The following is a 24,064-nucleotide window of genomic DNA, read 5'->3' on the forward strand; positions in this document are numbered from 1 at the left end:
AAAACAACAACAAACAAACCTGCTATTTAACCTAGCACCCAAATTGATTATTTTTATCTTTTTTTAATACAAGTTAAAATTTAATTATAGCAACATTGTATCAGACTGCAGCCCACTTTGAAGGAATTACCCCAGACTGTGCATCATCTCCAGTAATAATCCTAGTGAAAACACTAGGATGCCAGAAGACAAGAAAAGGAAAACAGCATGAACTTCTAACCGGTCTGATTCCAAGGCATGTACATAGTTTGTTTCCTTTGATAGTTATCCTTGATGACTGTCCTCTGTGTGCAATTTTGTTTAATTTATGTGTATGCCATTTCAGATTTTAAAAAACACATATAGCCCTTCCAAATTTATTAAAAGCATCCTTCCTACTCTTATTAGTTATTAAGAGAGGTTAGTGTTATGTAATTAAGTTAATCCTCATCTGACAAGGCTAATTAACTGAACACTAATTGAATCTGCATATGAAAATTTGGACAATGTGTTCTCATTACACAATTAAAAAAATTACCTGAACTAAATACCAAACAAATTGTAAATTTTTCCCTCTACCTTTTCAGGTCTTTAATAAAATCAAAGTGGGCATCTTTATTCTGTGTGCTGTATCAGCCCTTTCTGTCTGGATCAAGGACCTGTCGTGTCAGCATTCAGGGAAACTGCTCCTTCCCTGAAAAATGGTTGTTTTCCCTCTTGAATGAGCTCTCCCTTTCAGCTCTGCCCTTACCCCATGCCTTTCATTGCTGCCTTCTACTTCTGCTGTCCATCACCTCCTCTGGTCAGAGAGGGCAGAGGCTCTTGGGATCAAGCCATAACACCCGAAGGATCAGACAGCATTGAGTATCACCTCAATGGATCTTATCTCCCAAAAGGATCAGATAGCACAATATGATGCAGTCATGATAATTCATCACCCCAAAGCCTGCATGCAGCCAGCTCAAAGACGCCTGGGCAGTTTTGCCAGGGGCACTACCCTTTCACCCCCAAAGATCACTTCCCAGCGATGTCCTGTGGAGAAAACAGCTTCATCTTGTTCTCCTCTGCCTGGGTGTGCCTGCATTACAAAAGCAAGACATGTTTTGGATCCTTTTCAGCCTTTGCTTGAGACATTTATATTTTAAAACAGTCAGGTTTCCAAGAGTGAATTAAGAAAACCACATAATCCTTTCTGGTATTTGGTGTCTCTCCCCATTAACCAGGTTAATGGTTGATTCTAATAAGCTGCTAACTGAAGAGAGGTGGGAGGGAGGGAAGTCAAGCAAGTAAATACACAATTGCAAGCCTGACCTCAATACCATGCGAGATTTCACAGAATCACAGAATCATCATGGTCAGAAAGGATCTCTGAGATCACAGAGTCCAACTATCAACACAATAAAAAACCCAAACAAATACAAGCAACCACACACACACCACCAAAAAACACCCACAAAAAAACCCTACAGCCTCAGCCACTACAGCTTGCCCTGAAGTGCCACATTTACACATTTCTTGAATACCTCCAAGGGTGGTGACCCAACAACCTCCCAGGGCAGACTGTTCCAGTGCCAGACCACTCCTTCGGTATAGAAATTCTTCCTAATACCCAACCTGGACCTCCCCTGCCACAACTTCAGGCCATTTCCTCTGGTCCTATCATTATTTACTTGGGAGAAGAGGCCAACACTCACCTCCCTATCACCTCCTTTCAGGTAGTTGTAGAGGGCAATGAGGTCTCCACTCAGCCTCCTCTCCTCCAAACTAAACAGTTCCAGTTTCTTCAGCCACTTCTTCTATGACTTGTTCTCTAGACCCTTCACCTGATTCGTTGCCCTTCTCTGGACATGCGTCAGCACCTCAATGTCCATCTTGTAGTGAGGTGCCCAAAACTGAACACAGTACTCAAAGTGTGGCCTTACCAGTGAAATACATAATAATAAGTTTCCTAGGTGAGGGAACAGTGAAAGCTGTACACGTACATCAGAAATGTGTTTGGTCTGAGGGCAGGCACAGTCATGATGAAAATCAAGAGAAAAATTAAAAGACAGTAAATATGCAAGCTGTAGGGAAATAAGTATGGATTGACTTGAAAGAAAAAGTACAGGCATGAAAGCAGTAAAGCCATCGATTTTTCAAGAGTCAGTCTTGGGGCAAGCCTTGTTTGATGTTTTGAGGACTGACTTTGGCACTAAAAGCAGAGTTTAGTGAAGTTATGTTCACGGTTCTGGGTTGAAAGGTGGGTTCCTTCATCAGCAGACAGAGAGATTGAGATTGTCATATCAGAAGAACTGGATGACAGAAAGAATTCTGCAGCAGAACTGCAGCAGAGACCTTAGTTGAAAGCAAAGCTTCATGGCCTTAGAGGCCATGCTAACTCCAAGAATTGCTGCAGTAGTAGATTGTTGTTTGAAAATTACAGAGAAGGGAAAAACCTGGATGTATACATCAACCACAGTATAATGACAAACTACAAGTATGACAGAAACTACAAATGTAGAATATCTGGGATATGCTTTCTCTGGAATGCTGCATGCAAATCTGATGAGCCACATTCAAAAGGAATTAATTAAAAATGGAACGAGTGGAGAAAGGGGTTACAAGGATCCTCAGGGAATAGAAGGCCTGTCTTACAAGTAGTAATTAGGAGAGTTCATTTTAGCAAACCAAAGGTTCATTTTAGTAGACCAAAGGGAGGAGACATGCTTGCTGTCTATAAATGTACTGGGAGTAATCACCAGGGAGGGAAAAATATCTATTTAGTATAAAGGACTACATTACTAAAAGATCAAATGAATATAAACTGGCTATGGATAAATGTTGCTAGAAATTAGATAAAAATTGACTATCAAAGCACTAGGATTTTAGAACAGTCTCCCAGTCAGAATATCAGGGGCAAGAACCTCAAGGAGGGTGCAGAGGCACAGCAGGTAAACCGTAGATACTTAGGATGCATAATCCATCCCATCTACACCAGCCCTTTGAGATGATACAGAGCCACTTCCATGAGAGAGACTCCTCTCTAGTGGAAAAGATCTACTGCACTTTCACATGTGCACACTGCATTCACATTTGTAGTTGATTCACGTTGATTCACCTTAACTTTAAAGCATTCCCACATAGATACAGCCTCACATATTCATTTGGCATATTGCAATGAGATTCTCTCTTTTTGTCTGTCTATTTTCAATCTCATTTCACTTTACGAACTTCATTTCCTTAACATCTCTGGGATGGTAAGTGCCCATCTGTCACAGGTGGGGAGTTGGAAGTACACAAGATTAAGCAATTTGCCAAATGCAACACAAGAAGTCAAAGGCAGAGTCAGAGACAAGTTGCAGGTTTCTCGGTGCTCCTTCTTGGTATCTTACAAAACTATTCCTTCCCTTCCACAGAAACACAGACAGTATATGAGATGGGAATATCAACAAGTTTTACCTATTTCTGAGCTTTCAGACATATAACATGCCTGAGGCTTTGGAGAAAGGCAAGAGGAAAACAACCCCAGGTACACAGTTATCTGAAATGCTTTAAATAGAGGGAGGTTTCCCCCTCACCCAACTGTTAACTTAAGACTCAATTACTCTTATCATAATATGCATAGCTACAAATGTAATTAGTCATAAAATTATCCAGACCCTCAAATTATTCCAGCTCCTGTATTTGACTCCCTGATTCTTGCAATAATAAATTCTCTAGACTGATTACACTGGCTAAAATAGTATTTCTTTTTCTCTATTTGGAAGGTGCCTGACACTAGCTCAGACCTTGTTTATATCTGCTGCAGAGCTATAATTGTAACCTTACTATTTTTACTAGGCCTATTGTCTAGATAACACTTAACCCTGCTAGGCCTTTATTTTACTTAATAGTAAATGTTACAGAAGACACCTATTCATGCTTCCAGGAACATTTATCAAAAACAGAAAACATGTCATTACAAAGACACATACAAAGAGAAATACAATTTATGCAATATATTGTGCTCATGAAAGGCTCCATATGAGGTCTTACAGACTCACTGCAATTTCTGATTCTGTGCTAAACATATATTTATAAGTCAAGAAACTAGAAATAAAGATAAAGAAATGATTGATTTTATTTTTTTACTAGAGTACATAATTTCCACTAAATCTTTTCTAAGTTGTCTTCTTTCCAAACTGAGTGTAATTGTCTCCTGCACAATCTCTTCTTCTATGTAATTCCACTGGATTGCTAAATACCTTCACTGGCTTTTTTAATATTACTATATCCTGAAATTACAACAGGAAACCAGAGAATTACAGTGCTCTCTATAGGAGGGAATTCATTGAGCTCGAGAAGACCGTTGCAAAGTGTATTTTCACTGCATGTTCAATGTCTCTCAGATGGATTAGCATGAGCATTCAGCACATCTTACTAATGGTGAATGAATTTTATTAGTTTTCTTTGCTGGCCTCCCTTAAGGGAAAAAAATCAGTAAGTACATAATTTAAAGGAATGGAAACAACTTCTTGTAGGACAGACAGACATGCTAGCTAAATGTAAGGAAAACAAACATTTCAGGAGTGCTCCTACAACACAGCACGGTTTTAAGGGGCAACAAATTGACAAAATAATTTGAAGAAATGGAAGTTGACTTTTCCCAAGAAAGGGAGACAGGGACTTTTTTCTTCAAGGAGTATCTCCATGTTTGTAGAGTGTCCCTGTCCTTCTCAGATCCATCAAGAGCAGACTCCTGAAAACATAATTTTAAAGGATAAAAGATGTCAACCAATTCCAATGTGCAAGTGTCTTTCTGAGGTACCATAGAGTACAAACAGACTTTGAAATACTTACTGGAAAAAATACATGTCCGTGAGCAAATCTTGCATCTTGACCTACAGAATTAGGATGACAGTGTTTAAACTTTTTTTTTCTGATGCAAAGGCTGAGCTATCTCACATGGCTTTAACTCACTACTGCCTAAGCAGATACTGTTTAGACATATGGGTTGCAATAAAACCTCTGCTTTAGGAAAAAGCAACATTACTCATTCAGTGGGTGATAATACTGGCCTCCTCAGAGACATTTCCCTTGTACAGTGCTAGGGGTCTCCACCACTGTTTGTGAGCTGATTATAAAATCAATGCCACTTAATTATCTGTGACCACCAAATATGATACTATGAGACACATCTGAAAGGATTAAAGATTATCACGAACTTCATCTGCATTAAGCTCCCAAATTGTGATCTGTTATAGTGAAGACAGTAAGACACAAAACAGTGCCCAAATCAAAGCACTAGGCTGCATGCAGAGTACTGCATCATGGGAAGAGACCTGGAAAGAGCATTACATGTGACAGACATTAATCATACCACTTAATGCATTACTGAAAGATACTAGGACTATTTCTGTATTTTAGCATAGCTGGACAAGCCCAGCTTCCTCTTGTCTAATTCCCACCTTGTATGGATGCAGGCTCTCAAGCATGAAAGGAGAGAAATGTCCCTATAGATTGTACTGGCCTCTGATGCAGAACAGAGCATGCTGCTATCTGTAGCACAGACAGGCCAGGCACGGGCATGACAGGTCCCTTTTTACTACCATCTATCACATGGCACCTCTGTAAAACCCACAAGGTTAAGGGCAGCGTGACACACACAAGCCTTGAGGTGAGCCTATACATTCAGCAGGGCACAAGGGGGCATGTGGCTGCTGAGCTGAAGCATCTTCACCCTAGCCATGTGAACAAACACACAGTGTGCTTCAGCCCACTCCTAGACAGACAGTCCACCAGGTAGGACAGACCTACCCTAAAACACTATGGACTAAAATGTGTTGTAAGATCCTGTGCAGAACAGAATAGTCCTACCCCTTCAGGAATAAGACAAGCTAGAGCCCCAACAACCACATCACACCACACAGCTGATCTTCACCTATCTTAAAATAATTATTCCAACAAAATCTTTTGCTCTCATAAGGTAAATTATTCTTTATGTTGTGTTCTAGAGGCAACACTCTTTAAGATCCAAGCCTCCCATGTGGTAGCTGGTAGGGTCCAAGCATAGAAAAGAGACACACTAGAAAGCCTTATCAGGCTTCCCTGGAACAAGGGATTAGGAAGAGTCAAACACACAGTCCCAACCCCTGCATGGGCTGGAGAGAGGCTTGTGGAGAGCAGTAGGAGCTGAAATAGCACAAGGAAACTAAACAGGAGGCTCCGCTGGCACAAGAATTTGGGAAAGCTCTAGGGATCAGCAAGGCTACTGGCCAGCACCCAGCCATGGGGTGTCAAGCAGAGAAGCACAGTCATGGCTTCAACTGTAACAGTTTCATACACAGAAGAGTTTGAGTTTTGAACTAGGGATTGAATTGGCTTGTGTCAGCCATTCTTTTCTGTTTCTAGATCATTACCCAGGGCTGGATTCTGCTGCAGCATCAGAAAAAAACACCTTGTCAAGCCATCTGGGTGTTGGGGGTTTTGTTGTTGTTTTGGGGTTTTTTTAATGAATGATGCTACACACTTGAGAATACCACATTTTCTAGAGGAACCAATGCATTTAGCTGCCCTTTCATAACTGCATTAATCTGCATGCAGAAAAGGAGAGAGAGGGTTGGCACCCCCATTCAATGCAACAGCTGTACAGAACTACATGCTTTGGCACAATGCATGAAGTCAGAGCAGCCACTGCTCCTCCCTCTCCCTGTAAATTAACCACATTCCTAGAGGGTGGACCACTGGCTGAAAGTAACCACTGCCTGGGACAGAAAACAACTCTTCCATTGCACTCTCCCCATAAAGTAACAACCTGGAGGAACTGTAGAAGAAAAGAACAGCAGTGGACAGCAGCACAATCGAGATTCTTACAAACACAATCTTGAACTGAAACCTGTCAGCCCTTGCACTACACTGCATTTCTTATGTATATGGTACCAAAGTGCTACTATCTACAGACTTCAGGGTTTGCACATTCCTGGCTCCAAGATGATCACATATTGTAAATAGTAGTTTCAAAACAGGGGCTTTCACCTAGGGGTCCTAAAAAAAAAGGGGACTTATTTCAGGCAAAAGGTAAAAATCAAGTAATGGGCCATTTGAAGGATCATTTCTGTTCAGAAGAATTAAAATAATATATTGTATTGTTAAGAAGGGCTGCTGAAAGTTTAACCTGGTGGACATCAGTGTTTGTCCCAGAGGAAAAGACCAGATGAATGAACAGAGGAGAACGTAGCATCCATTCATGCCCTAGAAAGTAAAGGGGCATCCCACCATACCACTGCAAATAGTATGGATGGGACACCCTACAAAAACCTTGGGGAATCTCCTGCTGGTGGAAGATCTGGCAGGAGCCAACTCTACTGGCTTATCTCTAAACCCAGCCCTTGTACAACACAGACATCAGGAAATAGTGGCATGACCAGGAGGTGAATGGACTCCTGATACACTGCTGGGTACCTGAGGGCTTTCGTAGAGACAGGATACTTTATGGGCAGCTTAAACTTCAGGGATTAAACTAGGTTTTTCTGATGACTCTAAAAACTTGGCCTCTCCCTCATAGATTTGGGTGAAAAACTCTTTTTAATTCAAGGTCAAAATTACAGGGTTCATCTGGAAGTAAAAATGAAGACCCAGATGAGGAATGCACGTATCTATTCCTTTGACTCTCCAGCTAAAATTTCAAGCTACAAATCTGATATACACATGCCTCTGCTTATATGTAAGAATATATATTTATATTTATTCATAGCAACCTCAGGTTATTTATATGAAAATGCAGGATACACTAGAGAATCGGGACCTTCAAAACACAGGCAAATATCTCAGCTCCTGTAGAGCAGGTCATTTCTAGAGGATCACAGGTTACATTCAATTAAAAGGACAGCTTTGAAGCTCTCTCTTTAGAGCAAAAATCCTCTCTCCAGCAAATCCTTAATACAGTTGCTGGACATTCAGTTTTATCACATGCCAAAATCTCTGTGTCTTGTAAAGAAAGATGCAGGAGAAGGAATTATAATGGCCTCTTTTTACAGTAGCCAGTCGTCGGAGGAGGTGGAAGAAAACAAACCACACAGAAAACAATTGCCAATTTGTGGTCTTGACCATTTAAAAATGGATCCCAAAATAGCCTGCTAAATTGTTTCACCCAGAGCAAAATTACCCGTGAATACATATGCATGCACACAAAAACAGCATCTCTTGACGCAGTGCTGATGGTGACTGCAGTCAAGGAAGAAGTGTTATTGCATTCCACATTGTGAAAAGACCACAATGCAGTAATTATTCTGAAAGATTTTCACAAAGCCCAATTATTAAGCTAACATTATCCTATTATTTTTTGTTGCTATGGAGATAATATAATCAATATATTTTCTGGATTGATTTTTTTAGTACTACTAGCACATTGCACAATATAGCAAGATTTAACTCAATGCATTAACTGATTTTAGTTTATGATTGGCAAAGTCTTGAGGCAATAGATTGCAATCCATCTCATGCCTATTATTCTATCAAGACACTTAATGTCAAAATCTCTGCTGCAAAAGCAAGTTTTCCTTGTTGGAAATGAGAAAAAGGATAACAAATTTCTCTGAAGAGAGGAAATCTTTTAAGCGTGAATTTAACATTCATTGCTATTTTTCCTTAGCCAAACAAAATTTACCAGACTGTGTAAAGAAGTCGTGGAAAAGCAAGTTGCATTTGAACTCTCAACTTCAGATGTTCATTTATTCTAGTGGAGTTGTCCTGAGGTGTTATTATCCTCCATGTAGCACAAACTTTTCCTGCAGGAACAGGAGGCTCCGAGCAGGCAGCAGGGATGGCAGCACTGTGCCAGAGCCCGCTGGATGCAAATGCAGTTCCTGGCTTTGTCACCACCTCCTCTTGTGCCAGTTTGGAGGTCTGATTCACTACCTGCTTCTGTGTCCAGTGCAGCCAGCAGGCACTGGACCATTAGCTTCAACAGGTGGCGAAGCAAAACCGTTACAGCCACAGCCCTTAGTTTCCTTGCTGCAAGAACACTTCCTTCCTTACAGGTCTGCCTCTGCAGATTATGAGCTTTTTGCAAATCAAGGGACTGCTCCTGCATTAGGAGAGTGGTAAGTCTGCACAAACCTGAGTCTCAGATCTTTGCAGTAATAAAATGTACTACAAGGCTCCAATTCTGCCACTGTTCTTGCCTAGGAAGAGGTGGGCTCATCATTGTGCAGGGTCTCAAAGCCTCTTAATGTGTATTTACCACAATTGTCTAGAGAGGGATTTTAACAGGTTTTCCCCGCCCATATGGCCAGACTGTGGTAAATGGCCTTCACCTCTGTCCCAGAGAAGGCTGTATTTGGTCTAAACTCAGGCTAAAATGTACAAGGGAAGCTTGCTCGACTTTGCATGACTAAATAAAAGGAGTTATAGCAAAGCCTGAAAGTAACAATGCCTGTTAACTTCTGTGAGAATCATATGGTTATGGTTTTATGTGCCACAGTGTGGCTTTCACTGCCTTGGGTTAGACACCAGCATAAGCATTTAAGAATTTTGGCCATAGAGTTTACAACTGTTTGTATAAAATGTGAAATTATTAATCATAGTAATCACAGTAATTCCACTTTCTCCCTTCCCTAAAGGCACCAGATTGGGTGGTCTTGTCTTTCTACATGAAGCAGGCTGAGGCCCAGTATTAAAACTTTTGGGCTGGCTGAAGGAATCAGGAATGATCTTTCACAGATTAATTATGTTGCCTATGCAACACATCTGGCCCTTCTGGCCCAGGGAATAAGTAATAGAGTTAGGAATATACATTCACAACCCATGCTCTGTAAGACTGCTGTGCTGCCACTAACCCAAGCAGAGCTAGGGTTGATTTTAAAACACCTGTGCCCTGCTTGCTCAACGCTGCTTAGATCATGCTCTTCCATCACATTTCTCAATGATGCTAATTTTATCAAAATGGCTCTGAATTGCTATGTGGGCACGTGCTATGGCATTTAAGATAAGCACAGATGTAGGGTTGCTGGCCTTCCCACCTTGTTTATTTTTATGTCATTTTACGAAGGATTTTTCTGCTGGATGGGGCTCAAAAAAAGTAGGTATGACACTCATTCAAAGAGGTTACTGTCACACGTGCAGCTAGTTCATCAGCACAGTAAAGTGTAGCTTCATACACATCACTGTTTCAAATATGAATAAAAACTTCATTTGTTTCAAACCACTGGCTGCATGCTGTCCATCACAATGCCTTATTGTACAATAGCCCAGAAATTCTACCAAAAAAATAAAACCTCATTTATCTACAGTCAGTCAGAGGATATCAATTTGGGTAACAAGAAAGATACAATTGCATTCCTAAGCAATTGGTCTCAATAACAGTCAGACAGCATCCCTGGAAAATGGGCTGCAGGCCTTATTTTAGCACTCTCATTCATAGTGAGTAGAGTCTACAAGGAAGGCTCCCTTCATTGCAGTGCTAGAGGACTAACTTAGGAAAAGTAAGCAGTGTCCTGCTGCAAAGGCTGAGGCTAATCACACTTTGCTTAGTTACATTCTGTAATTGTTGTGTGATTGTCAAAGGTTACAATTTTTCAATCTTTTTTGATTTATCAATTAATAAAAAAATAAATCATCAGCACTCCAAAGCACAGAGATTGAACTTAGCTACAAGTCGAGCTCACAGGTAGCAGAGAGTCATGTAGCAACAACACATGGCAAAGAGGCAGAATCCTGTCCCTGCACAGCAGGACTTCTCTTGGAGCTCAGCTTTGCCAGCCCAGCTCTCCCTTGCCAGTACACTGACCCAGGCTGCTATGGGAAGATACTGGGGTCCCACAGCCTCACCCTTCTGACTCATCCTCACATGTGCAACAGAGCCCTAGTGGAACAGAGAAACGACAACCCTCACAGAAATCACAATATGGTGCAAAAGGTTCTTACAAACTTCCTCCCTCTGTGAAACATAAGTTCACCTGAAGCACTTTGCCCACAGTTAGGCAAAAAAAGGTGGATTGGAGATGGGAGGTTGGTGGGAGAGCCAGCACGGCGCCTCGCAGAGCTCCTTTTGCTGGCTCCGAGCAGCTCCCCGGGAGATGGGAGCTGTTCAAATGTTTTGACAGAACATGCCGATTTCTCAGGAATGTTTTTATTCTAGTCTATGTGCCAATTCTGTGCAGATTTCCAGTGGAAAGCAGGCAGGCATTCTGGGTTTGCTCAAATAAAACAACTTCACCCAAAAGAAGGAAAAGTCGCATTTTCAGATTATATTCGTAACTGGTTTAGTTGGGTTTTTTGATTTATTTCAATTTTACCTGGAAACTCCATTTGCTAGCAGGCTCTAAAGTCAGGCCAACAGGCACCAAAACACTGTAGAAAATTAAGCTGGAGCAAAAGAGCTCAGAGAACTTTATACAGGTTTGTAAGTAAACAGAACACAGAGATTCACAGGGAAGCCCCAAAAAACTTGACAATAAATTAATGATGTTCTAACCAGGACTGCTTAGTCTGGTTCTGCAAGTACCCAAACACCTCCATTTTTGCATTTGTGGTTGTATTCAAAAGGCTTTCTTTTTCACTTTTGCCTTAGGGAGTTATTTATAGGGCTATTATAATTTGAGGTCTGGTCTTCTCATGGCAGGTCCTCCATCCAGGAAATGAAATAGCATTAGAAAATGAAATCTCATGTTTATGAGGTCTTCGAGATGGCTCCCTGGGGCTTTGGGGAAAAAAAAAGGTAGTGAAAAATATAAACACAAATATAACTACAAGATACTTGCATAGTCCCTAATTCTATCTGTCATTAACTTTATGAGATTCTATTAAAATAGAGAACTCTGGTATAAGGTCACCAACAGTAACTTTTTTTCCCCCCAAGATCTTCCATTTTCCCCCTGTGTGTGATCAAGTACCTTTTCAACCCCATCCTGGCTCCAAGGTGCTCCTGTCCAAGGCTGCCCTCAGATTTGTGTGGAGCACAAATAAAGATAACTCAAGCACCACCCCCTTCCTCTAGTTGCCTTGTCATGTGCTTTTCACAATACATTATATGTTGCAGTGTATTAATAGACCAAGGTAGGTTTGTTCACCCCTTTGCAAGCTGTAACCTTTGCAAAAATCATATATCAAAAACCAATTTCTTATTCATACCTTTTTATACTTCTTTCCTAGACTACACTCTAGAGCCACAACGTGCCTTATCACCTGCTGTTTCCTCTCAGCATATGGACAGAAAGGCAAAGAAGCAAATCAGCCATTTGGCATCCCCCATCCCCTTCTTCTGTGTGTCTAAAGGGACTCTTCCCTCTGACCCCAGCTCTTGCCATTATATTTTTCCCTTTTCTTGAGTGGAATATAATCACCATGTTAAAGTCCAACTCAACTTCTCAGTGAATACTTAAATTCACCATCACATGGGACTTCTTACGGCTTCTGCAGCCCTGCTTTCACTAATCCTACCTAAATAACCTCTGGCATCATGCTACCTAGGAAAAGATAACAGCTTTCTATAATCCCAGAATTCAGAAAAGCCATTTGATATAATGCACGAAAAAACTATAGAAGTTCATAAAATAGTAAAGATTATTTTGCAATTATTTGAATGGTCATTTCTTGCAGAGTTTATATGAACATATGCATTTGAGAATATTTTAAACTTGTATCTAAGTTTTAATTTCTTTTCTCTTGTTTATAATTTTCCTATTTCTTGTCATAGAGTAAAGTGAGTTTTTTTTTACCTGAATATTTTGAAGTGTCTCACTGTAACTGCACAAAGAACATTTCACTTTTCCCTCTCCCTTATGAGAAATCATCTAAAATAATGGAATATTTAAAAATCACAACATGGAAGCCAGAATAAAAGGTTAATAGCAAAAAAAACCCACAAAACCAAAAAACAAAAACACCAAAATGAAAAATTAAGAAGTACAAAGATAACCCAAGACTGTATCATCCATTTCATTGCATTGCTTGGTGAAAACAAAAGAAAAAATCCCAGCAATTTTAAATACATGTTTTTTTAAAGCACAAGCTTGTTTAAACTTCCTGTTGAATTTAAAAAAAAAAAAAAAAAAAAAAAAGAAAAGAAAAGCTAAGTTAAAAAATCAGTCAGTTCTCAAACAAACCTGATTAGAATCCAACTGGTTTATTCTGGTTTCACATTATCATCTACACTTAGTCGTGTGCTGAGGCCTCCGAGGACACAGAGAATTAGATTAACTTTGAACTTTATATGTCTCTGACACGATTGGTCCTTTCTTACACTTCCATGTCTTTCTAGGCAGCTTTTATCTCTGGATCAAATTGCATAAATAATTATCAAAAAAAGATCACTCCAGAAAATAACATTTCATTTATTTGACAAATTAAGAGAATCCCAAGCAAGCAATGGCTGCTTTACCTCTGTCCCACATCTGCAACTACTGAAGCCCTTGCAGCCCTCCCCCAGTGTCCATCCTGCAAACCCATCCTGCCCTGGCCAGCACTGCATCCATATGACCACGGGCCATGACCAAATCTCAATTTCACATTCAGTCCCCCTTAGGGAAAATTATATTTCATCTCTGCATCCTGCCTGGGGAGGGGAGGAAGCGGGGAGAACGTAGGGGGTCATAAGTCTTACATCCAGAAAAAGGTACCAGGAGGTGATGCCACCAAGGCACACTGTAGGCAGCCAGAATACACCACACAATGAATGCCAGAGATTTCATGGCACGTATTTGAACAGGCACTTATCCAAAGCTTTCTATTAGTCACTTTAATACTCAGCCTTGCAGAAACTGAGCCCAAATATCTGCAACGGATCAGACCCACAGCAGGTCTGCCTTCTTACTCTCAGGAAGGGCGGGGAAAGTATCTTGCTTGCCACCCTTTCAGGATGACTTGCTGTGCAGGACAGCCTCTTATTTGAAGAGACATGCCATGCTGTAAAGATACCTAGTGGAGCCTGGGTTAGCAGCACTTGTAAGAAAACCCTAATGAAAATAAATTGTTATGTATTTACCCATATGCTGAGGAGCATATGGCTAATGCATTTAGACACTGCTAATGAAGTTAAGACTCAGCTAAATTTGTTGGCTCATGGATAACAACGGTTCTCAACAAACAATCTGAGCCTGCTCTAAGTTTAACATTATAACTGATACCTGGCCATTTATTGCACATACTGATCTTGCTGACATAGAACTGGTTTTCTGCATACGGATTTCTCCACATCACAATGTGGTGTTCAGCAGCATATGATGCCACTAAACTCAAGATTTACAGGTAATGTGAGCAAGTTGCAACTTCATTTAAAGCAACAGACATTATTCTTATTCATTGTAGCCCTGAGTCTATTGCTTTTTTTTTTTAATTTCAAGGACTAAAAGATTGTCTTTAGTCCAATCCCATTCTCGCCAGGCCAGTGCCACAGTGATGTATGTGACTGCAGCCAAAACTGAACAGAGGACAATTACGCCAAAGAATTATTCCTGCTTTTTAAAAAAAAAGCCCATTAGGTTTACTCCAACAACTACAGGAGCCCTCCCATTCAGTCTTATCATTATCGTGCTGCTCTTCAAGGTGAACATCTCCACTTCTTGTGGGAACTCTGTTCTTTAGGCATGATCACGGGAATCTTGGAGTTCGAGGTAAATTCCAGTTTGAGCGATTACACTGGGTCTATCTGTATGCTACTACCATTGCAACTATACTTTATCTTCAGTCTCTCAGACCAGCTTAACACTCTGTGTAGCATGGCTGTTTTGCATAGCTGTTTTGTGTTTACTGTTGCTATAAATCGTGACAGAGCTGGCTTTAATTTAGCAGTACATGCTGCACTAAGAGCAGGCTATGTAGCAACTTACAGAGGGTTATGTGGTGAGCAAGCAAATATAGCCTCCAAAAGCACAACACATGACAAACTTTCCTTCAGCACCACAATCTTGGGGACCCATATTACTCAGCTTCATTTATAGACCTGAGCTAGGCCTGGCTTTGATTCACACCCTCACTTGCTCTGTGACTATCACCAAATCATTTAATCTCCAGCCTTCAGGCAGCCTAGTCCATTAAAGGCAGCAGTGGTACCAGCCTCCCCAGGCTTTCCAGGGAAAGTCTGTAGAGAAGTTGCTCACAGTATTTCACCATGACCTGATGAAAACACACACCTATCTATTCTAGAACACCCTTTAGGCCAGTTTGCAGACCCAAGGTGAAGCAAAAAAAACATTTGCTCACCCAGAAAATAAGAAAGCTTTGTCCTAGTCTGACTTGCCCAAAGTCACATTGGGAAGCTGGTGAAAGCCAAAAGCATGATTGGAGAGTCTCTCTTCTCACTCTCTGTGCTGCCATGCAGAACATCATCTCTTTTTCCCTTAACAGGAAAAGGTTTTCACATAGAGCTCACAATTACTTTAGACGTTACCTCTCCACCTTATGCAGTGTTTAACAAAGAAAGTGTAAAGTATGCCAAAAGGAGCTACCAAAACATGGTGTAAAGAATACCAAAACTATTATGTTGTTCGTCAATGAAGTCTGCATCTCCTTCAAGGGACAACTCCTGAGGTCTACAGGAAACACCCAGCCCTGCACAGCAAATATCTGTGGGAGCTGCTCTAGGCAGAAGCCACCCAGTCAACATGCCATTCCTCAGAATGCAAAAGGGACCTGTTTCTTCCCTCAAAGGTAAGATGGTAGAGCCAAAAGAACAAAAGCAATTGTCATGTCTACTACCACCTTCATTGCTCGGTCACCATTATTTGCCAGCAAAGCAGCTGTCATGTAAATCCTACCAGTTGCTTTGAGTATCCTAATACCATCTTCAGCTTCCATAAACATTATTTAAATTGACACCACATTCAGAGATACCTTGCAAACATAGGTATCAGAAACATGGAGTGCAAAAAAAGGAGAGAACATTGTGCCTCTACAGAAGGATTTGAGGTGTACACACTGCTCACCCTGTTGAGATCCCAGAAGCTCAGGGAGATGCTGAGGTGAGCCACAGCACAGCTCTGCACAATGCTCTTCTGAGAAACTAGAGGTCCAGCTCTCGCTGAAGGGTGTAAACAGTATTTAATCAAGTGGGAGACAGCTAACTGGGATGCCTTGATTTCCTGCATTAGGCTTCCACAAAAAAAAAAATGCACCGACCTTTGTAAGGGCATATGACAACACTAACATCGGATCAAAGGAGGTAGCACAGAGTATCAGATGAAACTAGGAAAATACATGTATTTGAAGAGGAAAGTGACTGGCTTTATAGACATATGAATACACACATAAAACCACGACTAACCCCAGGTTTTCCGTCACGTTCTGTGATATGTCTAGGTTTAGATCTGCAGCACAGGTATTCATGTCACATGAAACACACGCGCACTCAGGCCTCCCAGTCAAGGTGGGGAGTTTCCCAGGATATAAGAGGGCTTGAGGCACACCATAAGGTCTGTTTGGGCAGTCAGCAGTCCAGAGTGGACACACACAGCTGACTGGGGGAGATAAAGCCAGATTAATTGGTGGTGCCAGGGCCATCTTTCTGGTTCTAGGTAGATAGCTATCAAGTGGCAAAACACACACTCCCTATCCTATTTCTCTCTTGTTTATCTGCACAGAGCAACACAAAAACATATGTAGGCTTTCATTGTCAGCGTAAGCCATATTATTCTTGTAATTAAATCCACATCAATGGCCTGAGACCTCCTCCTCTTCCCTTTCAACCTTCTTTGCTCCCATTTGCTTGTCTCCAGCCTTGTTTGGGTTTACACGCTGTGCCATTAAATTCCAGAACAGTAAACACTGCAGCCTCTCTCACTAAGCACTGACACACTGCTTTCTCGGCCGAAAATTAGACATGGGGTTAATTTAATTCCTGCAAAGACACTGCCTTTTATTTTTCTTTATGTCCAACTCAAAGGATGCTTTTTGCAGATGTGTAGTGGAAAAAAAAAAAATCATTTTTGCACTCTGCTTCCTCCCTGCACTCCCCCTTTCTCCACTCCCACCCATCAGCTATAAAACATCACAGCCCAGCCAGATCTCAGACTGAAAGCAAGACAAAGCACCCACACAGCCCCCACTTCCATTCAGCAGAAATGGGCCACTCTGGCATAGCTCAGGAGCTACAAGTAGGCCAGACAGAAATAAAGAGAGTAAACAAAGAGTATCCTGTCCAAGCAGAGAGGGACTAAAGAGAGTGATGTCTTTCATTAAAATGCAAGGCAGGGATGCAAGCACACAGCTAGTCAAAAGCATCACTGGAGCTTGCTAGGAGTAATGGGAGGAAAGCAGCACATGATCATACCATTGTAAGGACCCAAAACACATGACCCAGCTGTACACACAGCAACCGCATATCCCGCCTACCATGTACCAAAAGAAGGTGGCCAACCACACACCTACCACCACCCTAAAACACCAGAGACACCAGCCCCAAGGCTGCAGCAGCACAGCACTGCTTCCTGGAAGGCAGAGTAGGGAACAGTGCACACAGGTACAGTACCAGGCAACCAGGGATGTGCAAATGTCAGAGCCAATGATATTTTAAAGCAGCCCAGCTGCCTTTTTAGAAAGGGGGTGGGAAAGGGGAAGAAAAGCACAGCACAGCCATAGCAACAGGTCAAGTGTTTGCCGCGGTTCTTTGGAAGGATAATGTGGGCACACGTGCCTTCTCAGTTTTCAAAGCATTTGTCACGTAGTAAAATCATTAGCCTGGAAATTAATACAGGAGTTTTGTTTAGTTTGTTTGCAACCTGCTGCTCCAAAGCCCATGCAGATCCACATGTGAAAGTCCATGCTGTGTAGACCCTTGTCTCTCCTGTTACACAACTATTGCAAACAAACCTCACGTTTTTCCAAGGACTGGTAGGAAAAAATGCAGTACATGGAGAGATGGGGGCAGAGTCAGGGGTTTCTAGCAAAACAGCAGTCTGTCTGCTGCAAGTCTGCTCAGTTATTGGGAAAATTGAACATGCTGCTTTTTTTAAACAGCCTAATCATATTTACTATTACATCAGGCTTATCCGCCACAAATTGTTCTCATGCAATGGAAGAATTTTTAATCTAATATCTTGGACTCAGATAATTTCCCAGCTGCAGAACTGCAATAATTTCCTATCTTCTCATTTTTTAGATAAGCCGATTAACTTGGGTATATTTTAGTTTCAGGGTGAGATTATCTCCCTTTATTGTACTTGAGAGAGAAGGAGCAACTTCCAGTAAAATAACTTTGTTTTCCCCAGGTCTGCCTCTCTGTGATGTAGATACATCTTTCCTGTTGCATTTCCCTTAGGTCCTTAACTTTCCAGTCTTCATCTTCCTCTCTCAGAGTCACTACATTACAGCAACTCTTATCTCACCCAAAGAAAATATGCTGTTTGAAAAATCATTGAAATAACTATTTTGAAAAAAAAACTCATGTAGAAAACATTTTCTTGATTAAAATACATTTGAAAGTTTATTAAAAACCCCACAACCCAACACTATTGATCAAACCTTGCTTGTATTGTTTATTTATGCTCTGCTCACACAAACTGCAGAGTAAAACAGGAACCTCCATTTACTTTGCTAGAACTGATTTACAACCAAGTAAGGGGGAAGACAAGCAAATCCATGAATTTATACTATTACAAATTGAAAAATACTGCTTACTCCCACAATTTTGTTGAGAACCTTTGATATTTAAAGTTTTTTCTTAAATTCTCAGGTCCTATATTTACTTGATTATGTCAAAGGGACTCCGTCTCCTCCTCTATCTTTTCCTTAATCCAATGATTCCTAGAAAAATATTGTAGGAGGAAAGCCTGAAACCATGAGATGAGGACATTTTTTGGACCAGAAGTCTCTATATGTTGAAATGTTTTATTTCCCTTTGTCTTCTAGATCTTATTGTACTGGGCTTTTCAACCTGTGTTGATTTGCAGACCAAATTTGCTACTGGAAATGTATAAATTACACATACACAGATTCCCGTAAAGCACGTATCAGTTAATTTCTCCTAGTCACCATTCATTGATTCCTCTGAAATAAGTGTTCATGGGTTGAAAAACACTAATCTGATGACTTAGTGGAAACGTGGCTCATGTGTTTTCCCTGCACAACATTGGCAGCACCAAGAAGGAGCTGGCCTATTTTAAAAAGGGTGCTCTAAAAAGCCAGTTCAGTGAAAAAGACATGGTTCCATAAACATGCAAGAACTTCCTACCACTATAGATGAAAGATATTCGTGTTTTGCTACTTCCTACAAAAAGAAGAGAGTCACCTCAGCCACCCCTCACAGCTAAGCCACTAACCTCATCCCCAGGAAGGTGATGGGAAGCCTCTGGAGTCCATCCAGGAGTCCATCCAGAAAACATGGCAAAATATATGAGGGAAGAAAGAAAAATTGCACAGGGCTTTGACTTATCGCTGCGTGTTCCAGGTGGCAGCAACAGGACTGCAGAGAAGACGGACAGTGAAATGCTGTAGTGCTGGACATGCCAGCCTGGTGGGGCTTGTGGTTTTGCATCATTCAACTCTGTTTACAAATCCCGATGGAATTATTATTTCTTTGTACTCTAAGATACAATTTCATGGCTACTTTTAATTATTTTTTTTCCCTAAAAGTTAGTAAAATTAAGCTTACCTCTTCTTTATAAGCCTGCTTTAAGGGACTTTCACGAATGCAATTCTGGTAACGAAACTGGCCTAATGGATCACAGATAATGGTTCACAAAAACTTTCTGCTGGTACAGGGCAAGGCTACCTACAATATATCAAAATAAATTATTCTCCAGACACCTTTTCCCACAGTGTGTTACCAGGTGGCTAATAACAACTGGAGTTTGTCGTCAAAGAACTACAGAATGAGTCACTTTATGCCATCCAGCTGAATTTAAACCAGAAGACTGAGGATTAACTGGTCTATATTCCACACCACCAGCATCTCCTGTATGTTAAAGTCACCCTTGTCAGTTCCAGTTCAAATTAATAAAGAGCGGATCAAGTCTACTTTTCATGCTATTTTCTAAATTAAATCAGATGTACATGTAAAAACGGGTTTTACCTAATAACGAGACAGATATTGACAGAACAATCACCATGAAGACCAAGGCAAGAGGCACTATAGTCTCATTAATAATTTAAATCTCAGCAAGGATAATGATGACCATGCACTTCAAAGAGGAAATTGGGCAGCAGCTGGAGTTAGCCCAGATTTCCTGAAAAGTTGTTGAACTGTGACAGAGATGCACAAGAGAGATTTTACTGAGAGATCCAACCAGAGAAATGCAGCTCATTATTAAGAGAGCTCAAACCCTCAGAAGCATTACTGAAATTGAGAGAGGAACAAAAAAGGCCAGCGTCAGCAGACTAAGGGGGTGGGTAAAAAATAAAGGAACGGAATCTGGGGGCAGAATCTCAGTACTTCCCCTTTTCTGCATCCAGGATGGCAACACAGGGTGCACAGAGCAACAGTGTTCACTGGTACCTGATTCCAGTTACTGCTTAGGAGCAAGCAATATTACAGGCTCTAAAATAAATGTGTACAATCAGCAAAAACACAAACAGAAAGGTCATAGGAGCCAAAACCACTCAGAAGAAACCAGTTTGGGTGAGTTAACATAATCTGCTCTATTCACATAACTAAGTTTGTTTCACTAAGGGCATGAACTTTCTTGGAAAAGCTCAAGTAATTAACTGCAGAAGCTTACACATTTTATTTCCCTTGAGTTATTTTACCCTGAAGTTAGAGCTGCTTGCACACAACTGCTTCTAGCATTTCACTCCAAAAGAAGAGCTTTGCTTGTTCTTTGCTCGAAGTGTTGGATTCCCTTCAGTTCCTCCTACCTCCTATCCACCCTTCCCATCACTTCAGATGGGTACAAAGAAAACCATATCTTACCTCACGGAAAAAGAGCAGATTTCCAATGAAAGGAAGAGGCGGAGGATGTTGGATCCCTACTTTGCTCAGTTTGGAGAACGCAGAGGTGGAGTACCTGGAAAAAAAAAATAAGGTAGTAAGTTAATTTTTTATTTTGTCAGGGTAGGACTTCCCTGACATTGGTTCCACTGACTTCCCTGGATTCAGAGAGTGAGAAGATGCTTTCTGTGTTGTCCAAACAGAACTGCCAACATGGTGACATTGCTTAGCAGCTCCTTAGGTCACAGAAATAAATGCAACATGCCAGTGCCTCAGAGAGGACAAAAGAATGAAGTGACTCAAAACACAGGCCTGCAGATTGAGCAGTGAGAATATAGAGCTGCTCCTCTTCCCACAGAGGGTCTTTTAAGTCAGAAGTGACTCTCTAAAGCTATGTGAGGTTACAAACAAGACCAGAATAGGTATTTGGGTTTTGACTACTGTGGCACACAGCTGTGAAGGGAACAGGGCAGATCTTCAGTCTATTATTTTCTTCTTCCCTCACCGCTACCTGTACAGATCACAGAACAGGAATTCAAACTAGTCTCAGTTGTGTACGAGCCAAGACACTGTCAGTACGCTCAAGTCAAGCCTGGTATTTGGGCCACATATGCTGATTAAGTGATTTTCCAGCTGCCAGTCAGCAAATTAAACAAAGATAAAAAATACAGGGAAACTAAACCCAGACTGAAAAGCTTCATGCATCCCTTGTTTCAGATGAAACTGTGGCATGTTGACAGGGGCAATACTGGAAAAAAAATTAAAAAGAAAAACCCAAAGTCTTTTTTTTTCCTTCCCTCCCCCTTTCTTAATACAAACAATGGATTTAAGTCAGTGGACTTCAGTCAGTGCAACCTGAAAGAGCAGGAGCTAACAGCAGCAGCTTTGATTAGCCAAAGACATAGTAATACTCAATATTATCATGCTGAACACTATCACCAAGATATCCAGGGCAAAAGATCTTTATGATTAATACAGGCTGTGTCTATATTAAGATCTCAGCTCAGAGCAACAGTATAGCTTTAAATCTCTTCCCTTGGGCAGAGGTTCTGTGTCTGGTGCAGATTTGTCAAATGTAACTATACTCTTTTGAGAAAAAAAACAGACCTGAAGCCCTGCTCCAGCTCATCATCTCTTACCAAGAGAGGTCTGAACTACTAAGTTGTCCCTTTAGCTTTGAACTGCAAGTGTAGGGAGACTGTTTAGTCCTGGGGAGCAAATTAAAACTAGCCCAAAATAAAAACTGTGAACTATATATAGTGTAAGGGTTGTGGTATCAACCCCTTTAGTCTTTGAGTCTGCAAATCATTCAGATGACATAATTGAGAGAGAGCAGAAGCAGAGCCTTGTTGACTCTGAAAACTATGCTAACCCATTGCTATGACTTAGGCTTTTCCTGCTTCTTGTCCAATAATGGACACGTCTCCTTATGTGACACAGGGAGAAATATTCTGCTTTAACCAAATGGACAAATGGTGCACAATTCTTGGGGGTCAGGGAGGAGGGAGAAAAGAGAGGAACGACCAGAAAATGGTCCTTCTCTCAAGAAGGTGGAAGAGTAAAAAAAATGACTTTTTGAAATGAAATATCTAATATTAAGATTATTACAACTCAAATGACCAGCAAAGCAGAATGGGACTTTAGTATTGAGTTAGGAGTTAGCAGCTTTTTGTATTTCTATTTACCAAGAAGACTTCCTGCAGCACAGTACCTGTTCTCTTAATGGGTTTGCTTTTGTGAAGATCTTTTACAAAAATCAAACTCAGAAGATACACATTTAATAATTTTTAAATAGCAACAATGTTTGTTTTATGGAGCAGTACAAACCTCCACAAACACAAACACTTTCAATAGAAATGATGTGTCTTCAGTCTATGCAAGGGTAGTATTTCAGTATGACAGGGTATCGTGCAATAAAGGCACAAATGTTGACATTTATTACACATTTTACACATATTATTGACTTTTTGGTTACTCAGCCACTTTGAAAAAAAAAAAAAAAATGTAAGAGGTTTTCCTTATCAAAACAGCTAATACTCTTGGGGGAAAAAATGTTTTAACTTCAAAACAACAAACAGCCTACACAATACATTTTCTTCCCTAAAGAGACGATTTTTTGCTGCTGTTTGAAATCTTCCTAAAGTGTCTCTGTGTCATAACAAAGTCTTCATCTTCAGTATGTAAATGGTGGAAAAGATTAAACCTCTCTCAATGGAAACCCTTCAGTTTTGTGGCATTTTATCCTGGGTGTTTTCAGTGTAAAGTATATGGCAGATCAGAAAACACCAGGCTGGGCCTAGAGTTAACTGCAAGTTTCACTGCACACCAGACATTCCGTGGACTCCTGGTCTTCAGGTACTGCAAACTGAAAGATGATTGCAACAGGAGCTTACACCACACAAAGCAAACTATGTGATAACTAAATATTTTAAAAGGACCAGAACCAGGGAGTACATTGCACCCAGTTCCACAAGGAAAGAAACATCCAGATTCTGATGACTATTTATGCTTGGATGAGCAGTTCATCTTTGTCAGCTTCTGAACATTACTGGCAGCTCCACACATAGGAGAATTTGCTTCCCTTTTCCCCCCTCCTAACATGGTTTTCACTTTTTTTTAATTCAGTTACATTTGAAGTAGGTTTTCAAAAGGTAAGGAAACATGGTTTACAATGTGATGGGAAACAGAAGCCCTGCAGTCAAGGTACTGACTGAAATACAATGAAAGGGCAGGGCCAGCAGAAAAAAAAAGCAAATTTCCTCACTGAACACATCTGGCTCTACCCTACAATTTCACAGTATTTCTGGTATTGGTGAATTATCTGAAGTTTTGCAGAAATGAAAAAGTATGCAAGTGCTTGAAGACTGATGGTGCTACATGCACAAAAGAAGGAAGATCCAACACCACACAGGTAAGCTGTACTTTGGCCATTTCTAGTGTAACAGCTTATGTTCTACAACCTTAAATATTATTTTAAGAGAGAGAGAAAGAAGTGACTTGGGGCGTTCCTTTAAAGAAGAAGAAAATAAAAATTGTCCTCCATAACACACAACGAACATCAGCAATAGAGGAATCTGACAGCTTCATGACACAAACCTTTGCCTTTTCAGCCAGAAGCAACCGATAACTCAAACAGGCTAAATTACGTGATTATTTGTTGCTGGGGCAGGGAAGTGGGCCAGAAGCTAGAAGGATAGAGGCAAAATTGCCTTGTAGGCAGTCACCAGACTGTCCTCTGGAGAAGCTGTACATTTAAATGAAACAGTCCTG

The 24,064-nt window shown here is 40.8% G+C and overlaps 1 protein-coding gene across 1 annotated transcript in view; it reads right to left on the reverse strand.

The window, feature by feature from the left end:
• The window catches only part of TBXAS1 (thromboxane A synthase 1 (platelet)), a 237,595-nt gene that overhangs the window by 161,521 nt on the left and 52,010 nt on the right, over positions 1–24,064 (reverse strand). Inside the window, exon 2 of the mRNA XM_010005809.1 lies at positions 20,777–20,870. Within this exon, the coding sequence (XP_010004111.1) occupies positions 20,777–20,870 (94 nt within the window). The remainder of the gene's footprint in view (positions 1–20,776; positions 20,871–24,064) is intronic.

Source organism: Chaetura pelagica, unplaced genomic scaffold (genome assembly GCF_000747805.2).
Source record: "Chaetura pelagica isolate M959 unplaced genomic scaffold, ChaPel_1.0 scaffold79, whole genome shotgun sequence".
NCBI lineage: Eukaryota > Metazoa > Chordata > Aves > Apodiformes > Apodidae > Chaetura > Chaetura pelagica.